Source organism: Aspergillus nomiae, assembly GCF_001204775.2.
Source record: "Aspergillus nomiae NRRL 13137 chromosome Unknown contig00008, whole genome shotgun sequence".
Lineage (NCBI taxonomy): Eukaryota > Fungi > Ascomycota > Eurotiomycetes > Eurotiales > Aspergillaceae > Aspergillus > Aspergillus nomiae.
Window position 1 is genome coordinate 16,071 of NW_015378063.1, and position 18,088 is coordinate 34,158.

At 48.5% G+C, this 18,088-nt stretch overlaps 8 protein-coding genes across 8 annotated transcripts; 4 read left to right on the forward strand and 4 right to left on the reverse strand.

The window, feature by feature from the left end:
- The first annotated feature begins 81 nt into the window (after positions 1-81).
- Positions 82-982, forward strand: ANOM_000923 (small nuclear ribonucleoprotein E). The gene is made up of 3 exons (XM_015546181.1): positions 82-299; positions 351-441; positions 509-982. The coding sequence occupies exons 1-3, from the start codon at positions 156-158 to the stop codon at positions 559-561; spliced, it is 288 nt and encodes a 95-aa protein (XP_015411772.1). The 5' UTR covers positions 82-155; the 3' UTR covers positions 562-982.
- ANOM_000924 (5-formyltetrahydrofolate cyclo-ligase) lies at positions 735-1,655 on the reverse strand (the record flags this gene model as incomplete). Its single annotated transcript, XM_015546182.1, has 3 exons — positions 735-861; positions 926-1,435; positions 1,484-1,655. Coding segments are annotated over 3 exons (747 nt in total), but the record flags the coding sequence as incomplete, so codon positions are not given.
- Positions 1,656-1,836: 181 nt separating this feature from the next.
- Positions 1,837-3,215, forward strand: ANOM_000925 (protein rot1; the record flags this gene model as incomplete). Its single annotated transcript, XM_015546183.1, has 3 exons — positions 1,837-2,028; positions 2,117-2,470; positions 2,521-3,215. Coding segments are annotated over 3 exons (726 nt in total), but the record flags the coding sequence as incomplete, so codon positions are not given.
- Positions 3,090-3,859, reverse strand: ANOM_000926 (uncharacterized protein). Its single transcript, XM_015546184.1, has 2 exons — positions 3,696-3,859; positions 3,090-3,628 (listed from the first exon to the last, which is right to left on the reverse strand). Exons 1-2 carry the CDS (start codon positions 3,836-3,838, stop codon positions 3,223-3,225), a joined length of 549 nt encoding a protein of 182 aa, XP_015411775.1. The 5' UTR covers positions 3,839-3,859; the 3' UTR covers positions 3,090-3,222.
- A 447-nt stretch (positions 3,860-4,306) lies between these two features.
- On the forward strand, positions 4,307-8,604 carry ANOM_000927 (putative non-repetitive nucleoporin; the record flags this gene model as incomplete). Its single annotated transcript, XM_015546185.1, has 6 exons — positions 4,307-4,592; positions 4,647-6,543; positions 6,591-7,120; positions 7,169-7,257; positions 7,311-7,940; positions 7,993-8,604. The coding sequence occupies 6 exons, from the start codon at positions 4,307-4,309 to the stop codon at positions 8,602-8,604; spliced, it is 4,044 nt and encodes a 1,347-aa protein (XP_015411776.1).
- A 558-nt stretch (positions 8,605-9,162) lies between these two features.
- Positions 9,163-10,595, reverse strand: ANOM_000928 (TauD/TfdA dioxygenase family protein; the record flags this gene model as incomplete). The annotated part of the gene is made up of 3 exons (XM_015546186.1): positions 9,163-9,429; positions 9,520-9,854; positions 9,916-10,595. The coding sequence occupies 3 exons, from the start codon at positions 10,593-10,595 to the stop codon at positions 9,317-9,319; spliced, it is 1,128 nt and encodes a 375-aa protein (XP_015411777.1). The 3' UTR covers positions 9,163-9,316.
- A 3,683-nt stretch (positions 10,596-14,278) lies between these two features.
- On the forward strand, positions 14,279-15,001 carry ANOM_000929 (EXPERA domain-containing protein; the record flags this gene model as incomplete). The annotated part of the gene is made up of 3 exons (XM_015546187.1): positions 14,279-14,471; positions 14,624-14,776; positions 14,931-15,001. Coding segments are annotated over 3 exons (417 nt in total), but the record flags the coding sequence as incomplete, so codon positions are not given.
- A 650-nt stretch (positions 15,002-15,651) lies between these two features.
- ddiA (putative DNA damage-inducible v-SNARE binding protein Ddi1) lies at positions 15,652-17,332 on the reverse strand (the record flags this gene model as incomplete). Its single annotated transcript, XM_015546188.1, has 3 exons — positions 17,091-17,332; positions 16,378-16,991; positions 15,652-16,319 (listed from the first exon to the last, which is right to left on the reverse strand). Coding segments are annotated over exons 1-3 (1,284 nt in total). The 5' UTR covers positions 17,093-17,332.
- Positions 17,333-18,088: the final 756 nt, after the last annotated feature.

Here is an 18,088-nt window from a genome sequence, read left to right on the forward strand (position 1 = left end):
CTCTCTTCCTTCTCTCATCTTGCCCGCCAACACTAAACCAACATCCAACATCCGCGCAAACCACCATAATAGCTTTCTACCAGTCGCTTGAGTACGGTTCATTGATCGCTGATCCTATTTGAACCTTTCTCTTATTTCACTCATCGCGTATCACTATGGCTGGTCGTGGAGGCGGTGGAGGCGGTCGCAAGACCTTGCTCGCGCCAATTCATTTCATTTTCAAGCTTCTTCAACAACGTTCCACCGTTTCTATTTGGCTCTATGAACAATTGGCTTTTCGTATAGAAGGAAAGATCAGGGTATGTGGTCGTATATGGGCGAAAATCGCGATAACTCGCTTACATGATTAGGGATTCGATGAGTTCATGAATCTCGTCGTTGATGATGCGGTGGAGGTCAGGATGGCTACAAAGACCGAAGAAGAGAAGCGCAGGCCTCTAGGTATGGAGTTAATTTCTATAGCCATTCTTAACTAGCAGTCAGCGGGCTAATTCTGTTTCTCTTGTAGGCCAAATCCTGCTTAAGGGAGATAATGTCTCACTCATCCAAGCTGTTCAGTGATCATAGGGGCCGCAGTAAGCATACGGAAAAGAAATTTCAAAGATGTTTTGCCAGGCTACGACAATATCTACTTCTCTTTAATCATGTCTTTTTACGGGTTGCCGCTGGGAGACACTCTTGCACATCAATTAAATACACGGAGTTCTGACACGAGAGGGAATTCTTTTTGGGCTACAGATTAGTGATGACGGACGAGGCACCCATTGTCGCCGACGATGAGAACATCTACTGGCCAGTCATGGTTTGCAACGGGTATCTGTTCGGTCGAGGGCAGAGTTTGCTCCATGAGAGAGAGGGCAACTGGGCGACGGTTAGGCAAGAATAAAAAATTGTGGTTCTTCATGGATTGGGAGGGTTCTCTTACCAAGTAAAGGCATTTTTGGCGTCGTTGTCTTACTCTCAACCTCTTTGGAGTACCTAGTTAGAAAATGATCATAATATCCTTTACCATGACCCAGCCTTCTAAATTCGAGATCGAAGGCCATTCCTGGCATAACAATCAGATCTAGTCCCCAGTCTTCATCTGTAGTTTTATCCGATCCTAAGGAGGAAACTCCCATACCGCCGAGGCAGTTCTTTCTTGTACCAACTTGAGTTTTCGCGAGAGATGGAATTCCCCATTTGTCGGGAGTGAGAGAATTGAATTCTTCCATGGAATTCAAGGCTAACATGTCCATGATGGATGCCTTCTGCTGTGTCGATGACAGCTCCACATTATGGATATAGGGTATGAAGACCTCTTTGCCGTTTATCAAAGCATCTTGCACAATGGCTGTAGTTGATAGCTCTCCTGATGGCATTGACAAATAAACTCCAATTCTTTTTGCATTTTGGTATTCACTTAGAGAGAACAGCTTGTTTGCGGCAATTCTAGCTATGAAGTGTCAGCACCTTTATGAGTCAAAGCGATAAGGTCTCTGACATTGATTGACGATAGAATCTGCGGGGATCTTTTGTAGAACATCGCGCATTTTTCTGCGAAGGTCTTTCTTAGCTGTTTGTAGACCGGCCATCATGTTGCTACGAGGAAGTGACAAAGCCCTTGGAATGGTGTAGGTTGGATACTGGATGGTGAGGATAGGTATACTACTGGTGACATGTGCCGACTCCACGGCAAACTACTCGATCTGGCGATGTTTGTCAACTTTGTTTCGGAGTTAGTATCAGTGTCACGGGCATGGCTTGGCACATTGGCTTTTTTAGGGCGATTTGCGTGGCTGGATCGACGGTTGTGCCTGAATATGCTCCACAGAAAGGGCCGTGGAATTGGACCCTTCCTGGGATTCCTTGATCCTTCCCTTGCTACACCTCTCAAGTATCTGTTGATATCTGTCGCAAGAACATATTGAAACAATGATTGCGGGATACTTTTCTCTTAGTCTACTTGCTACGACCGTGGGCGCTGCAAGTATATCTGAACTCGTGGGCACTTGGTCAACAAAGTCCCGCAAGGTTGTTACAGGTCCGGTATGCTCAGCGTCGCTTTGTTTGTTTATCCAAAGCCATCGTGTCAACACTGGTTCTAAGCTAATATACGCTTTTCCCTACTTCATAGGACTTTTATGATCCGATAAATGATAAATTCCTTGAACCGGATCTCACTGGTATCTCCTACTCTTTCACGGAGGATGGCCACTATGAAGAGGCGTACTACCGCGCCGTTGCCAACCGTCAGTATTCCACCGCGTCTCGGGTGCTTCTACTGTCTAACACATCTGGGTCATCAATAGCCGTGGATCCTTCGTGTCCTAAAGGTATTATGCAATGGCAGCATGGAAAGTTTGTCTTGAACAGCGACGGATCCCTTGAATTGACTCCTATTGCCTCGGATGGCCGTCAGCTACTTTCAGATCCTTGTAGCTCTAGTGTCGCAACATACACTAGATACAATCAGACAGAGACCTTCAATGTACCTTTCCACCACGCCTTTGAACGCTGCTCTCGCTAACCCAATCTCAGTCTTTCCAGGTTTCCAAAGATCCTTACCATGGCATTCAACGGCTGGACCTCAAGAGTTTTGATGATTCACCAATGCATCCAATGTACCTTGTGTATCAGCCGCCGCAGATGCTGCCAACAACCACCTTGAATCCGGTGTCTGAGACGGGAAAGAGTAAACGTCATGTTCCCCGCGATACCGACCGCTCGCCTGGAGTGAGGAACTTGATTACAAAGGAGGAGCTTACCAACTGACCGGTGGCTGTGGGCTGGTGTGTTTGCGACTGCTCTGGGTGGCATTACCTTATTTTACTCTTGATTGAGCGAGAAGCTTGGAAGGGCCGATGCCTTAATCAACTCGACTTCCCAGCGGCTATGGAGTTCGGTAAACATGTCAAATGGAGGTGCTTGGGACGGTATTCTAAGGGTTGGGATCACTGGAGTTTTTGCATACAATTTGGCGCTGGAGGAATTTCAATTTGGTGTTTGATCATCTAATCTTATCGGTATAGAGGCCAGGGTTGCCCGTCCTGGTGAATGTATGGGTTTACGCAGTTCATATACATATAATGTTTCGTGATATATAACAGGCTCGAAGCTCAGGGCTGACTTCTTCGCATGTTTTTGTGAAAAGGAGCCTGACCGTGGCTCAATGCGACTATTGGAGTGAAGTAGGTTTACAGTTATACAGTAGCTAATATACACACCACTCGGTTAGCGTTTTTAGAGAGCAGAAACAGCCTCTTTGGCAATCTTAGCGACCTCTGATCTCTCTGCTGGCTTGCCATCCAAGGCACCTCCCGGAGCAAATAATGACTTTAGCAACGTCCCAATCTCGACCTTTTGGCCCGCCTCCTTCAACACCGAGATCTCCTGCGCCACAATTTGCCTGACATCATCTAGGCTTATTGTCTCCACCTGGTTCGCATACTCTTCCAAAATTGTGACGTTCTTTTCCTCGGACTCTTTCAGGTCGGGCCGGTTGGCCTCAGCGAATTGTTGCGCCGCATCTTTTGCGCCAGTCATACGTTTCCGGATTAATGATAAAAGTTGCAAATCAGTTTGGATTGGGGATGAGGTCTTCAAGGAGTTGTTCGTTTCGGAAATGATAGCGCGCAGAACGTTCAGCCTGTAATATCATTGCCCGTGTTAGCCGTCGCCCTTGGAAAGGTGTGTACTGCACGCGCTTCACGTACCTCGCTGTATCTTTGGCACGCATAGCAACCTTAAGGTCGGTCCTGATTTTGGTCATCAAAGGCGGCGTAGATGGGCTGCTAGTTGAATTCCATCGTACTGAGCGCAGATTCAGCCGAGCTGTGAGTCTTTGAGGGCGGAACATTATGCGATAAGATCGGAGAAACACAAAATCAAAGAAATAATTTTTAACTAAAGAAATAAGTTCTTCGACTCGTTGAAAAGTCGAATTAGATCAATAAAGTTCTGTGCAATTGAGGCGCATGAAAGCAATGAAAAGGACCTTTTGTCGGCGGAAACAAAAGACAAAAGGCGGAGAGCTCAGTCACGATCTTCGGGCCCGTGCACAATTTTGTTTCTCTCTTCTGAATTGTCATGATTTGAGTGTTATTCGGTTTAAATAATCGTATCCTTCTCTGGAGGAACACCACACGCCTCCATTGATGATTTCTGTTATCCGCCCTGTCTAGCTTGGACTTCTCCCCGGCTTCCTTCTTCTCTTTCTACCATTCTCAATATCTTAATTCCCCTACACCGAACGAACTTACCTCGCCGGGGAGCGCGACGATTCCCCCCCCCAAAGCCGCCCATATATCGACTGCAAGCCAGCATCATGTCTTATCCAAATCTTCCTCCAGCTCTGACACCCCAGCGACCGCTACCTGGCGCCTTTTTTCAGACTCCTGGTCCGAACAATGTTCCGAGTGCGCCAGCTTTCTCTCCGAAGCCAGCTCCTGCCCCCGCAGAGCAACCTTCACCAGCTTCTCTCCCAAAACTTCCTCCTGCCGCGTTTAAGTCGAAAAGTCAGACCTTAAGCACTGAGGAGCGCGCAGCTCGAACCGTCAATGATACGCTCACCCAAGAAGCCCGCTACCCTGACCTCGACAGCTACCTTTCTCGTAAGTAAACACTGGACTTTGAGCCACATAGAGCATGGTTGACCCTTTGTGCAGAAGGTTTCTCGTCTGATTATGATATCCCGGTTTCCCCATCATGGGCTCCTTTTCAGAAAGTGAAGATGTATAACATTCCAGACCAGATCTTTGATCAGTACAACCGAGCGCAGGTCTCTACGAGCATGGGTCTTTTCGCAGAGTTAAATCATGCGTGGGTTGCCATTGACAACGCGCTCTACATTTGGGACTATACACACCCGAATCCCCAGCTGGTGGGCTTTGAAGACCAACCAAACAGCATTAATGCGGTTAAATTGGCCAAACCTCGCCCGGGAGTGTTCCTGCCTTCCATCACACATTTGCTTGTCGTATCAACAACTGCAGACGTCATCCTACTTGGCATGGGCTGTGAGACGACCCCTACAGGTGCACGCCAGGTGACATTGTATCAAACGGGCATGTCGACGTCAATTCGTGGTCTAGACATCCACGTTATCGCGTCGTCGGACGCGACCGGTCGTATATTCTTCGGTGGTTCTTCCGACAATGACGTTTATGAGCTCACGTATCAACAAGAGGAAAAGTGGTTTCAAGGACGTTGCTCAAAGGTCAACCATACTAGCTCTCGCTTGGGCGCCTTGACCCCCAGCTTAAGCTTCTCGAGCTTCACGCACAAGATGTTCGAAAATGTCGAGCAGATGGAGATTGATGACAGCAGACGATTGCTCTATACACTGTCTTCCTCGTCCACAATCAGAGTATTTCACATGAAGCCCGACGGTACCCTTGCCTTAGCGATCACAAAGCCTGCCATGGACATTTATGCCAATATCGGGCATATAATTGCATCGAATGAGACTTTGAACCCCAAGGTCCCAATCGTTTCTATCAGTCCTATTCCGGCTGCGGAGGCGTCTAGATATCATTTGATGGCTACCACTGCTACTGGTTACCGAATCTATTTGAGTGCCACTGGCTCATACAGTTGGTCCCCATCACCCAACGGTACCAATGCGCCTACGAGCATGCAGGCTCACCATGTGAAAACGCCTCCTTTCGATGGCGCTTCCTCTAGTCCAGCGGGCCCGGCTTTCCAGGGTCAGGGTCGTTTCCAGCCGTCAGTAGCAAAGGTTCCAATCCATTCTCTTGACCCTACCAGGTTCACTGTCCGATACCCTCCTGGCTACTTCTTTTGCTTCACATGCAAAGACCCAACGCAAAAGACAGATACTCTCTTTGTTTCATCCCCTGATTCTGGACGCGTTGCTCGTTCCCAAGAAAATGTCATTCCTGGCAATGCTGCCGAGACAGCTATCTGGCTTTCTTTGGGTAGCAGGGTGGAAGATGTTGGTCTTTGCTCCCCGTCTACAGCGGCATCAGCCACTCCAGGTGGCTTTGGTAACGAACTTGCGGTTCAGTTTGACAACCCGGCCGCCGAAATCGCCATCTTGACTAATACTGGCATCCATATTATTCGTCGCCGACGTCTTGTTGACATGTTTGCGGCCCTGGTTCGCGGCGGCGGGGACGGCGATGAAGGCTTAGAAGGTGAAGTGAAGAACTTTATTCGTACGTATGGCCGGAGTGAGACACTTGCAACTGCTCTCGCGGTCGCGTGCGGCCAAGGCGTAGAAATTTCTGCAGACTCGCGCCTGACCCAGATTAATGACCCCCATGTGCTCGAATTTGCTCGCAAGGTCTTCATCGAATATGGAGGAAGACCCACGATGAATGAAAATGCGGTAGCTGACAACTCTACACCGGCGATCGATTCTGTGGTTCCGTCCCCCCGGCATGCGGGCATTGCTCTTTACATGTCTAGGTTGCTACGTACAATCTGGAGGAAAGAAATTGCTAAAGTCGGGCCCTCCCCCGGCGGGGCACAAACGATTTTACCTTCTGTTCCATCCGCAAAGTTGCAAACTATCCAACGAGATCTATCGGCGTTGCAGGAGTTCTTCAAAGCTAACAAGAGCTTTATTGAGGGACTAAGCGGCCCAGAAGCCTGGCACGTGTGTCAACCAAGCAAGAAGAAACTGCGCTTCAAGCAGAGCATCGTGCCCTGCATTCGCTTGTTCAACTTGTATCTCACACCATTGAAGGCATTTCATTCATTCTGGTTCTGTTCGATGAGCGTGTTGACGAGATTGTTGCCACTTTGCCAGATGACTCAAAGCAGCGATTCATGAAGCTTACATTCGAGGAGCTCTTCAGCACTAGCAAGGGCCACGATATCGCGAAGGATTTGGTCAAGGGAATTGTGAACCGAAATATCGCGAAAGGTTCGAACGTGGAAACGGTTGCTGACGCTTTACGGCGGCGGTGCGGCAGTTTCTGCAGCGCTGAGGATGTGGTTATCTTCAAGGCTCAGGAGCTGCTCAAGAGAGCGACTGAAGCTGGTTCCAACTCGGAACTCGGCCGCAATCTACTCAATGAAAGTCTTCACCTATTTCAGCAGGTTTCCGAAAGCTTGCCAATGGATTACCTGGTTTCTGCAGTGGAAAACTTCATATCCAATCAATTCTTCGCTGGTATGTGGTGAATACTCTCCGGCTAAGGCAACGCTAATCAAGTTACAGGCGCTATACAGCTTGCGCTCAATGTTGCTGCACGCTCAGACAAAGCTAATATGGCACTTTCGTGGCTTGTCGATGGTCGTCCAGAGAATGTGAGTCCGTATGAATCAGTCAGAAAATAATAAAATGCTGATGTACTCAATAGGATTCTCGGAGTGACTACTTTTATTTCAGAAAGCAGTGTTATGATCTCATCTTCAAGGTCATCATTGCTGTGGATAACCTCGCAGCTCACGACCCTGGTGTTGTTGACGGACAACTCACTGTCGTTGCCAAGCGCAAGAACGAAGCCTATGGAGTTATCTCTGACTCTATTGATGAGGTGTTCTTGACTAGCTTGTATGACTGGTACTTAGAGCAGGGCTGGAGCGAGCGCTTGCTTCACGCAAACTCCGCATTTGTGGTTACCTATCTCGAGCGGAAGTCTACGGATGATATTGCACATGCGGACCTCCTATGGAGGTACTATGCTCAGTCTGAGCGCTTTTTCGAAGCTGCCAAGGTTCAGTTCCATCTTGCGCAAAGCGCTTTTACTCTCCCTCTTGGCCGCAGAATCGAGTATTTGGGCCGTGCCAGGGCCAACGCTTCGACATTTACGCCGGATGTTGGGCGACAGTTACGACAGCGCCTGTTGCAAGATATCTCAAATCTCATTGATCTTGCAAACATTCAGGATGACCTTCTGCAGCGCCTGAAAGATGATAAGCGCTTAACTCCGGAACGCAGGACGCAGGTTCTTGCAGATGTTGACGGCCCCATCATGGACATTAGCACGGTAGGCCAAGCCAACCACGTTAAACAATCCCACCTCCACTGACATGTCATAGTTGTTCAACCAATATGCCGACCCTGCAAGCTACTACGATATTTGCTTGCAAATATTCTACTTAGCCGATCACAGGAACCCAGCAGATATTCGGTCCACGTGGCAGCATCTGCTACAAGATTTGCACGACGAGACCGTCGAAAATGGAGAGCCCCAGCCATATGAAGCTGTAATCGATAAGGTGCGCAGCTTGGGAAGCCGGTTGCGCATGTCCGATATAATATTCCCGATCCCCACTCTTTTGCCCATGCTTGAGCGCTATGCGCTGGAACACCAGCGTGGTGTTGGACCAGCAACATGGGTTGTCGACCTCTTCCTCGACCTTGGAGTCGCTCACGAAACTCTTTACACTGTCCTCGAATCCATGTACTACACAGATGAGGCGCCCTTCCACGGCACCAACCGGAAATACATCGCCAAGGACCTCCTCTACCTCATCGAGCACTGGTTCCACGACACCGTCCGCCTGGGCGGAACTGTGTTTGGCAGCGACGTGGTTGCGGAACGCATCACAGAGACGCTGCTCCTGCTGCAGCAGGGCGGTAACATTCCTCCCGAACAATTGCAATTGGCCAATGAGCTGCGGACACGGGTTGAAGATATACTGCGGTAATTAATGGATGCAATTATGTGGCGCAACTAAAAAGAAATTATATCATTACTGTCAATTTATGTGCGTTGATCCCATTGTACTAGCTAGCCATCTGGAGTTCACTGTTCTATGCTGTTGGTTTTTGTCATAGGTTTTTGGCTGTGCAGGGTAGGCAGACAGGTATATGTCCTCTTTAGATCATTCAATATACATATGCTCAAGAATACTGAGTGGTTTGTATATTAACAAGATCCAAAATCACTATAACAAAGTAGGCTGGTGTCTCATCATTCAAAGTATAGTATGTATGTTATATCCGGAATTAGAAAAGGAGAAACCTGTTAACAACCAATATCAAAATAGATCAAATAACAATGTCTATAAGCTAGCTCTCGCGAGAGATTAACAAGTCTAAACTACCAAATTCCAAATCCAAATCAAATCCAACCGTCTATAGCGCAAACAAGAATAGGTATCCCAAGCAAAGAAAAGAGAAAACAAGAATTAAAAGTCGTAGGCCGCGCATGAATGCATACGCCGCGAAGAAAAGGAAGAAAGAAAAAAAAGCCAATGATTTTTGCACTCCTTCCCGAAAAAAACAAATAAACCCGGATTTAAGCAGAAGTAACGTAACGCTCAATAGGTTTTGCACTCCCCGCTGGACGCCCGGGATAATAAAGCGATGATTCGTAAAATGCAAGACGACGTACTGTTCGCCTGATACGGTCGTTGCTTACTCGAACTGGTCATAGACGGGGATGGGCTTCTCGCCCAGTGCGGTCAGGCGGAAGATGTGGCGGAGCTTTGCGCCATAGTCATCGTCTAGGTAGTCGACGATTGCCGAGTCTGGGATTTTTCACCGTTAGTTGTTTTTCCATTTATGATTTTCTTGGCTGGGGTGAACGGGGTTTTAAGGCGATCCGGGATGTTACTTACGAAGAGTAGAGCGGTTATCGAAGATAACGATTGTCTTTGGTTGCCATCTTACTCTGGCTTGGAAATCGTGGCCCGTGATGATGTGGTTCATGAGGAAATCGGTGAGCCAGCGCTGTTCGGGCTCCTTGAGACCCTGAATCTTGGTGATGAATTCGCCGTTGATGAAGAGGCATTTCTCGCCCGTCACGGGGTGGACCCGAACCAGTGGGTGGACGGTGTCAACGGGGTCTTTGCGGACAAGGCTGTTGGTTAAACGGGCGTGGTTGATCATCTTGGCGGAGGAGTGAACGGCCCGCAGAGTGTCGAGCCAGGAGCAGAAGGTAGGAGAAAGGCGTCTGAACTTGATTAGTTTCCGTAATTTGAGGGAATGAACAATTTGGATCAAGACGCGCATACTTGTAGGCCATATCGGTCGCCGCGAAGACGGTATCACCTCCTACTTCTGGGCCTTCCAGAAGCCCCAACATGACGTAGCTTGGTGGTTGGATTTCGTAGCTCACGTCCTGATGCCACAGAGTCGTTGTCGTGCGCTGCGACAGGAAGCGTGAGATCTCTTCTTTGTTGCCATCGCGATGAATGATATGGAAGCCGGGGTGGCCGCGCACCGTTCCAGAAACAGGCTGATAGTTCGGTTTTCCGAAATGGCGCATAAACTGTTCCTGCGCCTCGGGACCGGCATCGATCAGATCTTGCGCGGGAAATGCAACAACCTTGCGCTCGGAAACCAGCAATGCGAGCTCATCCTTCGCGGCATCCGAGAGCTGGCTCAGCTGAACGCCTTCGACGATGGTGCCGATCTGCGGCTGGATTTCGGTCACTTTAGCTTCGGGAGTCAAGAGGTTAGGCTTGGACCTATCCTCTACGCGCAGCGCAGGATCATCATAGTGAAACGGGGGCAGTGGTTCGAACCACATTTTGTCCCATGTCGGCAAATATTCTGGGTACCTAGTTCTAGCGGTGGTCTCTCCATTGACATCCACATAGGGAATGTTGATGTCGTAACTGATAGGGGTCTCTTCCTTATGAGCATTGACAGAATGGCTCTTGGGCCTTATGACAGGAGCAGTTGATGGCATGTTGAGAGTGAAAACAGCCTTAGACGAGTAGGATGAGTTATTATGACTTTTTTTTATGTCAAGGCGGATTACAAAGTGTAGAAGCGGAAGAATTAAGAATGAAGGAGGGAAAAACTTTTCTAGAAGATGGGTTGGGAATTGATGAGACAGAAAAAAGATAGGATTCTAGATGAGAGGGAGACGAGTATAAATAATATTGCATCCACCGTGTCAATGCATTTTGATCAAATAAAAAAGGCCACTGCTCAATTTGAAAATGGAATATTGGGTAAAAGTGGATGTAATGCCACCGCGCGGCACAAACGATCTAAGGATTCAACGGAGCTTCGCTTAACATGACTAGACTACTCCGTATGTGCTATCCCTTTCATCTCCGGCAGCGACCTTGCGCTGGTGATGCGCCAGATTACTCATGGCGGCGAACAAAAAGTGTCTCGAGCGAGTGCGATGCCATGACGACAGGGGACAGGATTCGCTCCTGAGGACCTGAACGGGTCTCGACAGATTAGACCGGGGGGGGTGTGGAGGGGACAGCGGCAGGTCAACGGGCCAGTCAGAAAAAAGCAGGCCCTAAAAAAAATCCAAAATTTAAACGTTGTTCCAAAAGGGTGAAAGCGATGAGAGGAATGAACAGAGCCGACAAGACAAGATCAGACAAAGCAAGAGGGAGAGAACACCAGAGGGAGGCGGTCAAGAGATCCCAATGGGTCCTCGGCGTACATTTCATATAGCTTCCGCATCGGACGATACAAAGGACTTGCAGGGCAATTTTCCTCATAGCTGCAACTATGTCGGGCACAGGTCGCCGATTACTATAGTGATTGGATCTTGCGCCGACGATGGGCACTGTCTGCTTCCTGCTCCCGGCGTGCTCCGGGGGACTGGCTCTGGCTGTAAGTGTGTATTCTATTTGTTTCTGGTGCGGTTTCACCGCTCAATCTGGCGCAAACCAGACGAACGATAAGGAGCCGAGGGTGGAGCCTATGCAACATGCACGTTGGGCCAATATCGCTAGCCTAGGTCTGTCTTCTCGATCCCCGGTAACAGGCTCGCGGAATTGCAGGTCGATGCAGTAGTCGCCCGAGATACATCAGTGCCGTACCAATAAGTAAATAGTGTCTCCATCCAGTGTCTTATAGTAGCTTTCGGTCGCGGCTAACATGCATCCCCTTGCATCGTTTCGATTGGGAGAAAAAAGGGAAAAAAAAAAGCTAAAGTTAAAAAACGAAAAGGAAAAGGGCGTAATATCCCGGTAGTCCCCGTTAATGCTCGTACTACTGTAAGACCTCACGCATTATGTAACCTGTGCCCAATAACTGGACATTGCAGCCTGTCTGCTGATGTCGGTGGAGTGATTATTGATGTGATAACGGGTGGGCGCGACAGTGAGAATATGCGTTGCTTCTCTTTCGCCACTACTGAAATTATTTCTTGACTGGATAATTCTTTGGTGTAACGATCGACCGAAGAAAGAATATTTCCGACAAATTGTAAATAATTTTCTTCCCCCCTTTTCCTTTTTGTTTACCATTTTCTGATAGAGTTGCCCTGTGAGGTAGTGTTTTGTTGTTGTTATTATGGACCCGCCGTTGAGTGGAGATGAATCCAAACATTGGTTTCCCAATCTTGGGTCACACATGGTTTTTCTCGACGTGGCTTCTAGTGGGTTGAAAGAACAATCCTAATCACTTTTAGCAGCCATTCTGACCCGCTACCCAATGGAGCCGAGGGCGCTCGTTTGGAGCCAAGGCGATCATGACGTTCATATTCATTTCGGCCATGCGGCCCATTTCCCGCGAGCTCTTTCAGTTTCATAAAAAGGTACCCCACAGAAGGCACATCAGTGGACTTGTTGCTCTCAAAGAACCGCTCGCGCCGTCGGGGAGCGATGGGAGGCGTTCCATAGCCGTTTTGGAAGACCCATCGAAGCCTCGACCGAGGATTTAGGGCATCGGTCTGATAATGTACCTCTGTACGGAGCATGTACTATGTACATACATATGTATCGTATAATATGTTAGATAGATCAGTTCTTGGTTAAACTGCAGTTACATTTGGTTCCACTTCCTCCTATTTCTCAGGGTCTGGAGGAGTCGAATTGCAATTGAGGCCGATAGTTGCAGCCATCCGGCATATTGCCTAAATGCTTGTGTCTGTCGTGTTGACTGACCATTACTACGAATGTTGAGCTGCCTCGGCACTTAATTCGGCTGGAGCTCATGAGACACTTCCGAGATTTTCTTACGGGACCAGGGTTTCCATTAGCAAAGGATTTGCAAGGTTGACGCCAACGGTCGGGTAGTGGCTCCCTGCGAAGATTAATTGAGAGGGACCTCGTCACTTATACGGAGTACTGGCGGTCAAATTCCGTGCTAACTTCCGGGGAAAGAGACACAACTCCTAAGGTACCCATGTCAGTCGACTAGTCATCGTACTATGTGATAGATTAGCGACCGCAGTTCCGTGTTTTGGCGCTAAAAAAGCAACTCTTCCCGTCCCAAGGATGACCGGTCCGGTCCAAATCGTGAAGACAATAGTTATAAAAAATTATCATAGGTCATTTTTGAGGAATTCCTTGGATTGGGCTGCAGTCTGCGCAAAGGAAATCTGTATGATATTGGTGGGGAATGCTGCAAGTTGCAACAGATTTGCGAGCGCAGCTCTTCCTTGCAGTACTTTTTCCCTCCAACCAATCTGGTTCCGGAACGGCAGGAAGTCGAGGTAACGATCAGCTCCAGGGGCCGTCATAAATTAGGGGCTTTTGCACGACAAACTTCACCAAGGACACAAACAAGGGGGGCAAAGGACTCTTCCGTGAGAGTTGCGGTGAGACTCCCTAAAACCGGATGTCTCGTGTAGTTACCCGTGAGCGGTTACGCCGTCTTTGATCCCTTGTCGGGATCGCTTGTGTGTACGGCGAGGGAAAGCAGTGTGAATCAAGAGTGTTTCCTGGAACTGTTGTTCAGGATATCTTCAACTGATAAGATCAAAGCATGATATGATGCAAGGTCAAAATCTCAGAAAAAGCAAAGAGGCCGATTAGCATTGAGTCCCAACCGCCGGGTCACTGTTCTTGGGACACTAAACTTAACTAACCGTTAAGAATCATAGGAGGTTAGCGATCCACGCACCTAAGCTTAAGCTATGTTTAGGCCTCGTGCAGTGAAAAAAGCAAATAGTCCTGCGTATCTTGTTCCCAGTTTCCCGGGTCATCCATCGATGAACAGCGGGGGCCTTTGGAGAGATTGCGCATGTTTGCTTTTTCCCGTCTTTTCTTTCCCCCTTGCCTATTTCGCTGTCCCTGCGGATCACCTGACCTGACTTCTCATGTTGGTTTTCCGTTTTGTTGACAGCAGTCACGTTATCGCTCCCTTTAAGACCTGTTTGACCTCCAAATTCCATCCCACACATACCACATATAGCCTACATGCATACATCAAAAACGATTTGATTCATCAATTCGAGACAATTGCCACCTCCTAGATACGGATAACCATGGTGCAATCTGCATCTCTCATATCGCGAAAACGCGACCTAATCTACTTCATCTTTTTCGCCATTCACCTCCCTATCATATTCCGTAAATCTCTCCCTCCTTGGAGAGGCTTCTCCACACAGCTCTCTCCATCCCCAGCTAAACAATATCGGTACATTGAAATATACTAACTAACGCGCCAATCCAGTCGTCGACACCGTCCCCTGCTCCCTCTATCCTCCAAACTAACCTTTCCCACCACATCCGTTCCTACTACATAGCAACCTACCATGACAAATTCTTCTCGGAGACCGCTCCGGCGTGGTTCTCCACCTTTATCGCAATGGAACTCGTCTATCACGCGCCGTTGAGTCTCTGGGCTCTTGGCGCTTTGCTCAGAGGTAAAATACCTAAGTTTAATATATTAATTGATTTCTAATATTTTCTTTTTCCTTTTTCTTTTTTTTTTTAATTCAACACCGTCGGGGAAGTTGATGACGGTGGGGAAATCATCTCGTAAAACATCGGAAGCTAACAGAAAGGATACCGACAGATGACCCCCTGGTCCCGATGCATTTGTTGGTGTTTGGAGTTCAATCATTCGTGACCTCGAGTGCTTGCTTGGCGGAGGTCTGGGGCTGGGACGATCGCACGGTCGCCCAGAAGCAGGATTTGACTATGTTGTATGCGCCTTATGTGATGCTTGGTAAGTATATACATTTTGCCCCGTCTCTTCTTTTGTTCTCTTTGTGGCCGTTTCACGCTTGTGGTTTCATGTTTTTCTTTATCATTCTCCTTTGTTTCGTTTTTTATGCCTGGCGGTTTCGGCGAGGCGATCAGTGGCGGCTAACTTGACCCAGGGGCGTTTATGGCGTTGGACATGCTCTTTAGGTTGCGGGGGAAGCTACTGGGTAAATCTAAGAGCGAGTAAATTGTATGTGGGTTGGTCCCCGTGTATAGACCAGGTAGAGTAGAATATAGGTCCGGGTTGGGATAATACTAGTACTTTTGAAAGTACCGCCATTTCACAATCGCGGATGGAGTCAAGGGAAATTCAGATCGCAATGCGAGGCTGGAATCTTGCGTTCCACCTTCTGCAGTGGATTTACTTAATTATAGGGCTACGTGATTGATCTAAAAAGCAAGACAGGAATTGAAGGAAGAGGCTCCACTTTACTCCGTACATGAGACTCCATTTACGAGGCACAGCATTCACCGCAAGTGCAGATGATGTTTCTAACTTTGTATTCATAATCGGGGCGACTTGACCGCTACGCTGACTCGGCCAGCAGCGCCACAAGGGGCACAGGCCAGGGAGGCCAAGGATGGAACTGATAATGCGGTAAGCTGCAGTTGATAGAATTGAAATGCAGATGGGGAGGGTGTCTCTCTACCAATGACACACCCCGCCGGTCCCTCAGAGTCCTCTCTCATCCACACAGCGACGCGAGTCGATTACAGGATTTTTGGGATATCTGGGCTAAACCTGCGGTCTCCACCGCTTAATGACGGCGTGATGCAGCGGTAAGGTACCGGAAACACGTCAAGATTTCGTAATTTATAGCATCTGGAATTCACATGTCATATCAGAAAGCCAATGGCACCGTCGAGGTCCCCGTTAGCTGCATCTAGCGCCCGCATAGCCTCCTCCCGAGTGAAACCGAGCTCGGTGATCTTCGCGATGGAATCTTGTGGCCACCGGGATGATTGTGCCGGAGCTGGACGAGACGGAGGTGCCGTGGATGAGCTGGCGCCACCGGACCCTTGTGCCTGATGAGTGACTGCACCCGTCCGAGCGCCGACTTCGGCACCGTCAGCGCCTTTGACCAAAGGTTCATCCTCGAATTCATCTAGTAGATGCCTAGGAATATCTGCCTCCCCCAAAAATGGCACGGCTTGGTCTTGAATGACGAGAGCTCCCCTCCTGAGGTCGATGCAGGCCTGATGCCGCCTCAACATATCCAGACCCAGGAGAAGATCAATGTGTTTGCCTTCCATCACGGTAAAAGAACAAGGTAAGAACATACTTCCAATCTTGATCTGGGCCGAATGGACGCGCCCCAGGATATTCGCGGTGCCCACTCCTTTAGCAATTCCCCCGTATCGCTGGTCTACCAGACGCATGATGTTGCACGCGGTCGCACACTCGGGGGACATGATCGTGACCTGGGCGCCAGAATCGACGAATGCATTGAGTTTGTGGCCGTTGACTTCAACTGGTATGTACAACATGGTCACGCGACCGAACGCTATGACAGTTAGCAAAGTCATTCTGTCACAGGGAAAAAAGACAAGGGCTGAACACACATTCCGGATGATGCTCCATGGCATTATGGAGGTTCTCTGTCACCGCATTCTGGCGAATGATCTCTTCAATCTGCCGCTGGTTTTCAGGATTGAACGGATCTGCGTTCAACATTGCGATCCGGGCCTCCTTCTCAGCCTCTAACTGAGCCTCCCGCCGCTGTTGGTTGAGGAATACGTCGCGGAACCGCTGGGCATCACTGGCTACATCTGCCAATTCCGGGTTTTGCCGTCGGACAGTTTCGCGCACTCGAGGGTCGCCTAGAATGTGTAACCGGATGGTCTCGGGGTCTGGGTTCATTGCCTGACGCCGTTGGAGGTTTTGTTGCGCAGCAGCAGCGCTAGGGCCGCCAGCAGTGCGGGTGGGCGCCTGAGGACTCCGCAACGTAACATGGACACCCAACATATCTCCTTCCCCAATTCCAACCTGCTCAAGGGTACGTGCATCATCTCCGAGCAGCTGATTATTATAGACGATCCGTTGGGCGCTTGGGGGGACGGAGGTTTCGCTTTCAACGATAGCTTTGAGAAGTTCAACGGTCATGTCCCCACCCACCTCAAGCGATATGATATCAGCATCGGCTTGGTCCGGTCGGATGACACTGACGGTAATACGCCTATATTCATTTTTACTTTCCGTTAGATGATATGGTTTATGATCACCAGGGGACTCCTTTCGGTTTTCATTTCTTTTGTTCTTCTTTTGTGCCACTTACATGGTGTCTGAGCTGTAGTGCGGGGAAGCTATCCAAAGCTCCGACGGGATGAACTGAACTCAAGATGCAACGTTTCCAGATCGAAATCACTTGGCGTGTGATGTATTTTACAGAAAACAAAGCCGAATTGAAAACGGTAGGTTGAAGATGGCGATTCGTCGATTGGAAAAATTCAATTATAAAAGTACAAGTCGGCAAGAATAGGATGTCACGAGCTTTGGGAGAGATACGGAGGGGAGGGAGGAGGAGGGGGGAGAGTAAGGAATTAAGGAGGACTAGGAGGACAAGTGTAATATAAGGCAGGGATATCTTGGAGAAGATGAGGAGGCGACTAAAAACAAAATAGTCAGATTTTCTCCGGTGAGAGAGGAAAAGGTAGAATACTAATAGCAGTTGGTGGTCATGAATCGTTAGTTAGTCTTTCTGGTTCCTGAGGACATCAACCGCGGTCGGCGAATAAATCAGAACATCTTCCAGATTAGGTAACCGTCCCATGGCGTCACCATTTTCTCGATCCATGAGTGTCCATCATCTTCTCTCTCTCTCCCCTTCTCCCTAATTACAAATTTTTCCCTGGAGCGTGAAAGAAACTAGGACCGAAGAAGAAAAGGAAAGGGAGAAGCCAAAAGTATAATAAGACATTGTATGTTGTATTTTATCTTTATTTTATCTTTTCCTGTTGAGGTCGCGATATGAAAACTTAAAATTCAGGTGTTCATCTGCGCATAGTGCAGGGATATATTTATATTTACCTAGTGATATACTTCCTGTAGTATAAGCCTCCCCACCCCCTTCTACTTAATTTTAAACACCAGTTAGAAAATATGACATTACTCCGTTTATTCTTAACCCGGTTCTTTGCCTACCTAACCCGTTGGTATTTGCTTTCGAAAGGACATATTCCTATCTAGATTGAGGAGGGCGTGCGTCAAGTATTGTACCGTATAGGTACTCTGTATTCCATACCCCCACCATCGGCCTTACACGGCGGATCATCA

What these genes read in the sequence shown, in the direction of transcription:
- ANOM_000923 (XM_015546181.1), top strand. Translation starts at nt 156, where the DNA reads ATGGCTGGTCGTGGAGGCGGTGGAGGCGGTCGCAAGACCTTGCTCGCG. An exon ending in GTATAGAAGGAAAGATCAGG is followed by an intron (nt 300 to 350) that starts GTATGTGGTCGT and finishes TTACATGATTAG; the next exon opens with GGATTCGATGAGTTCATGAA. An exon ending in AGAGAAGCGCAGGCCTCTAG is followed by an intron (nt 442 to 508) that starts GTATGGAGTTAA and finishes TTTCTCTTGTAG; the next exon opens with GCCAAATCCTGCTTAAGGGA.
- ANOM_000926 (XM_015546184.1), bottom strand. Translation starts at nt 3,838, where the DNA reads ATGTTCCGCCCTCAAAGACTCACAGCTCGGCTGAATCTGCGCTCAGTA. An exon ending in CGTGCCAAAGATACAGCGAG is followed by an intron (nt 3,629 to 3,695) that starts GTACGTGAAGCG and finishes ATGATATTACAG; the next exon opens with GCTGAACGTTCTGCGCGCTA.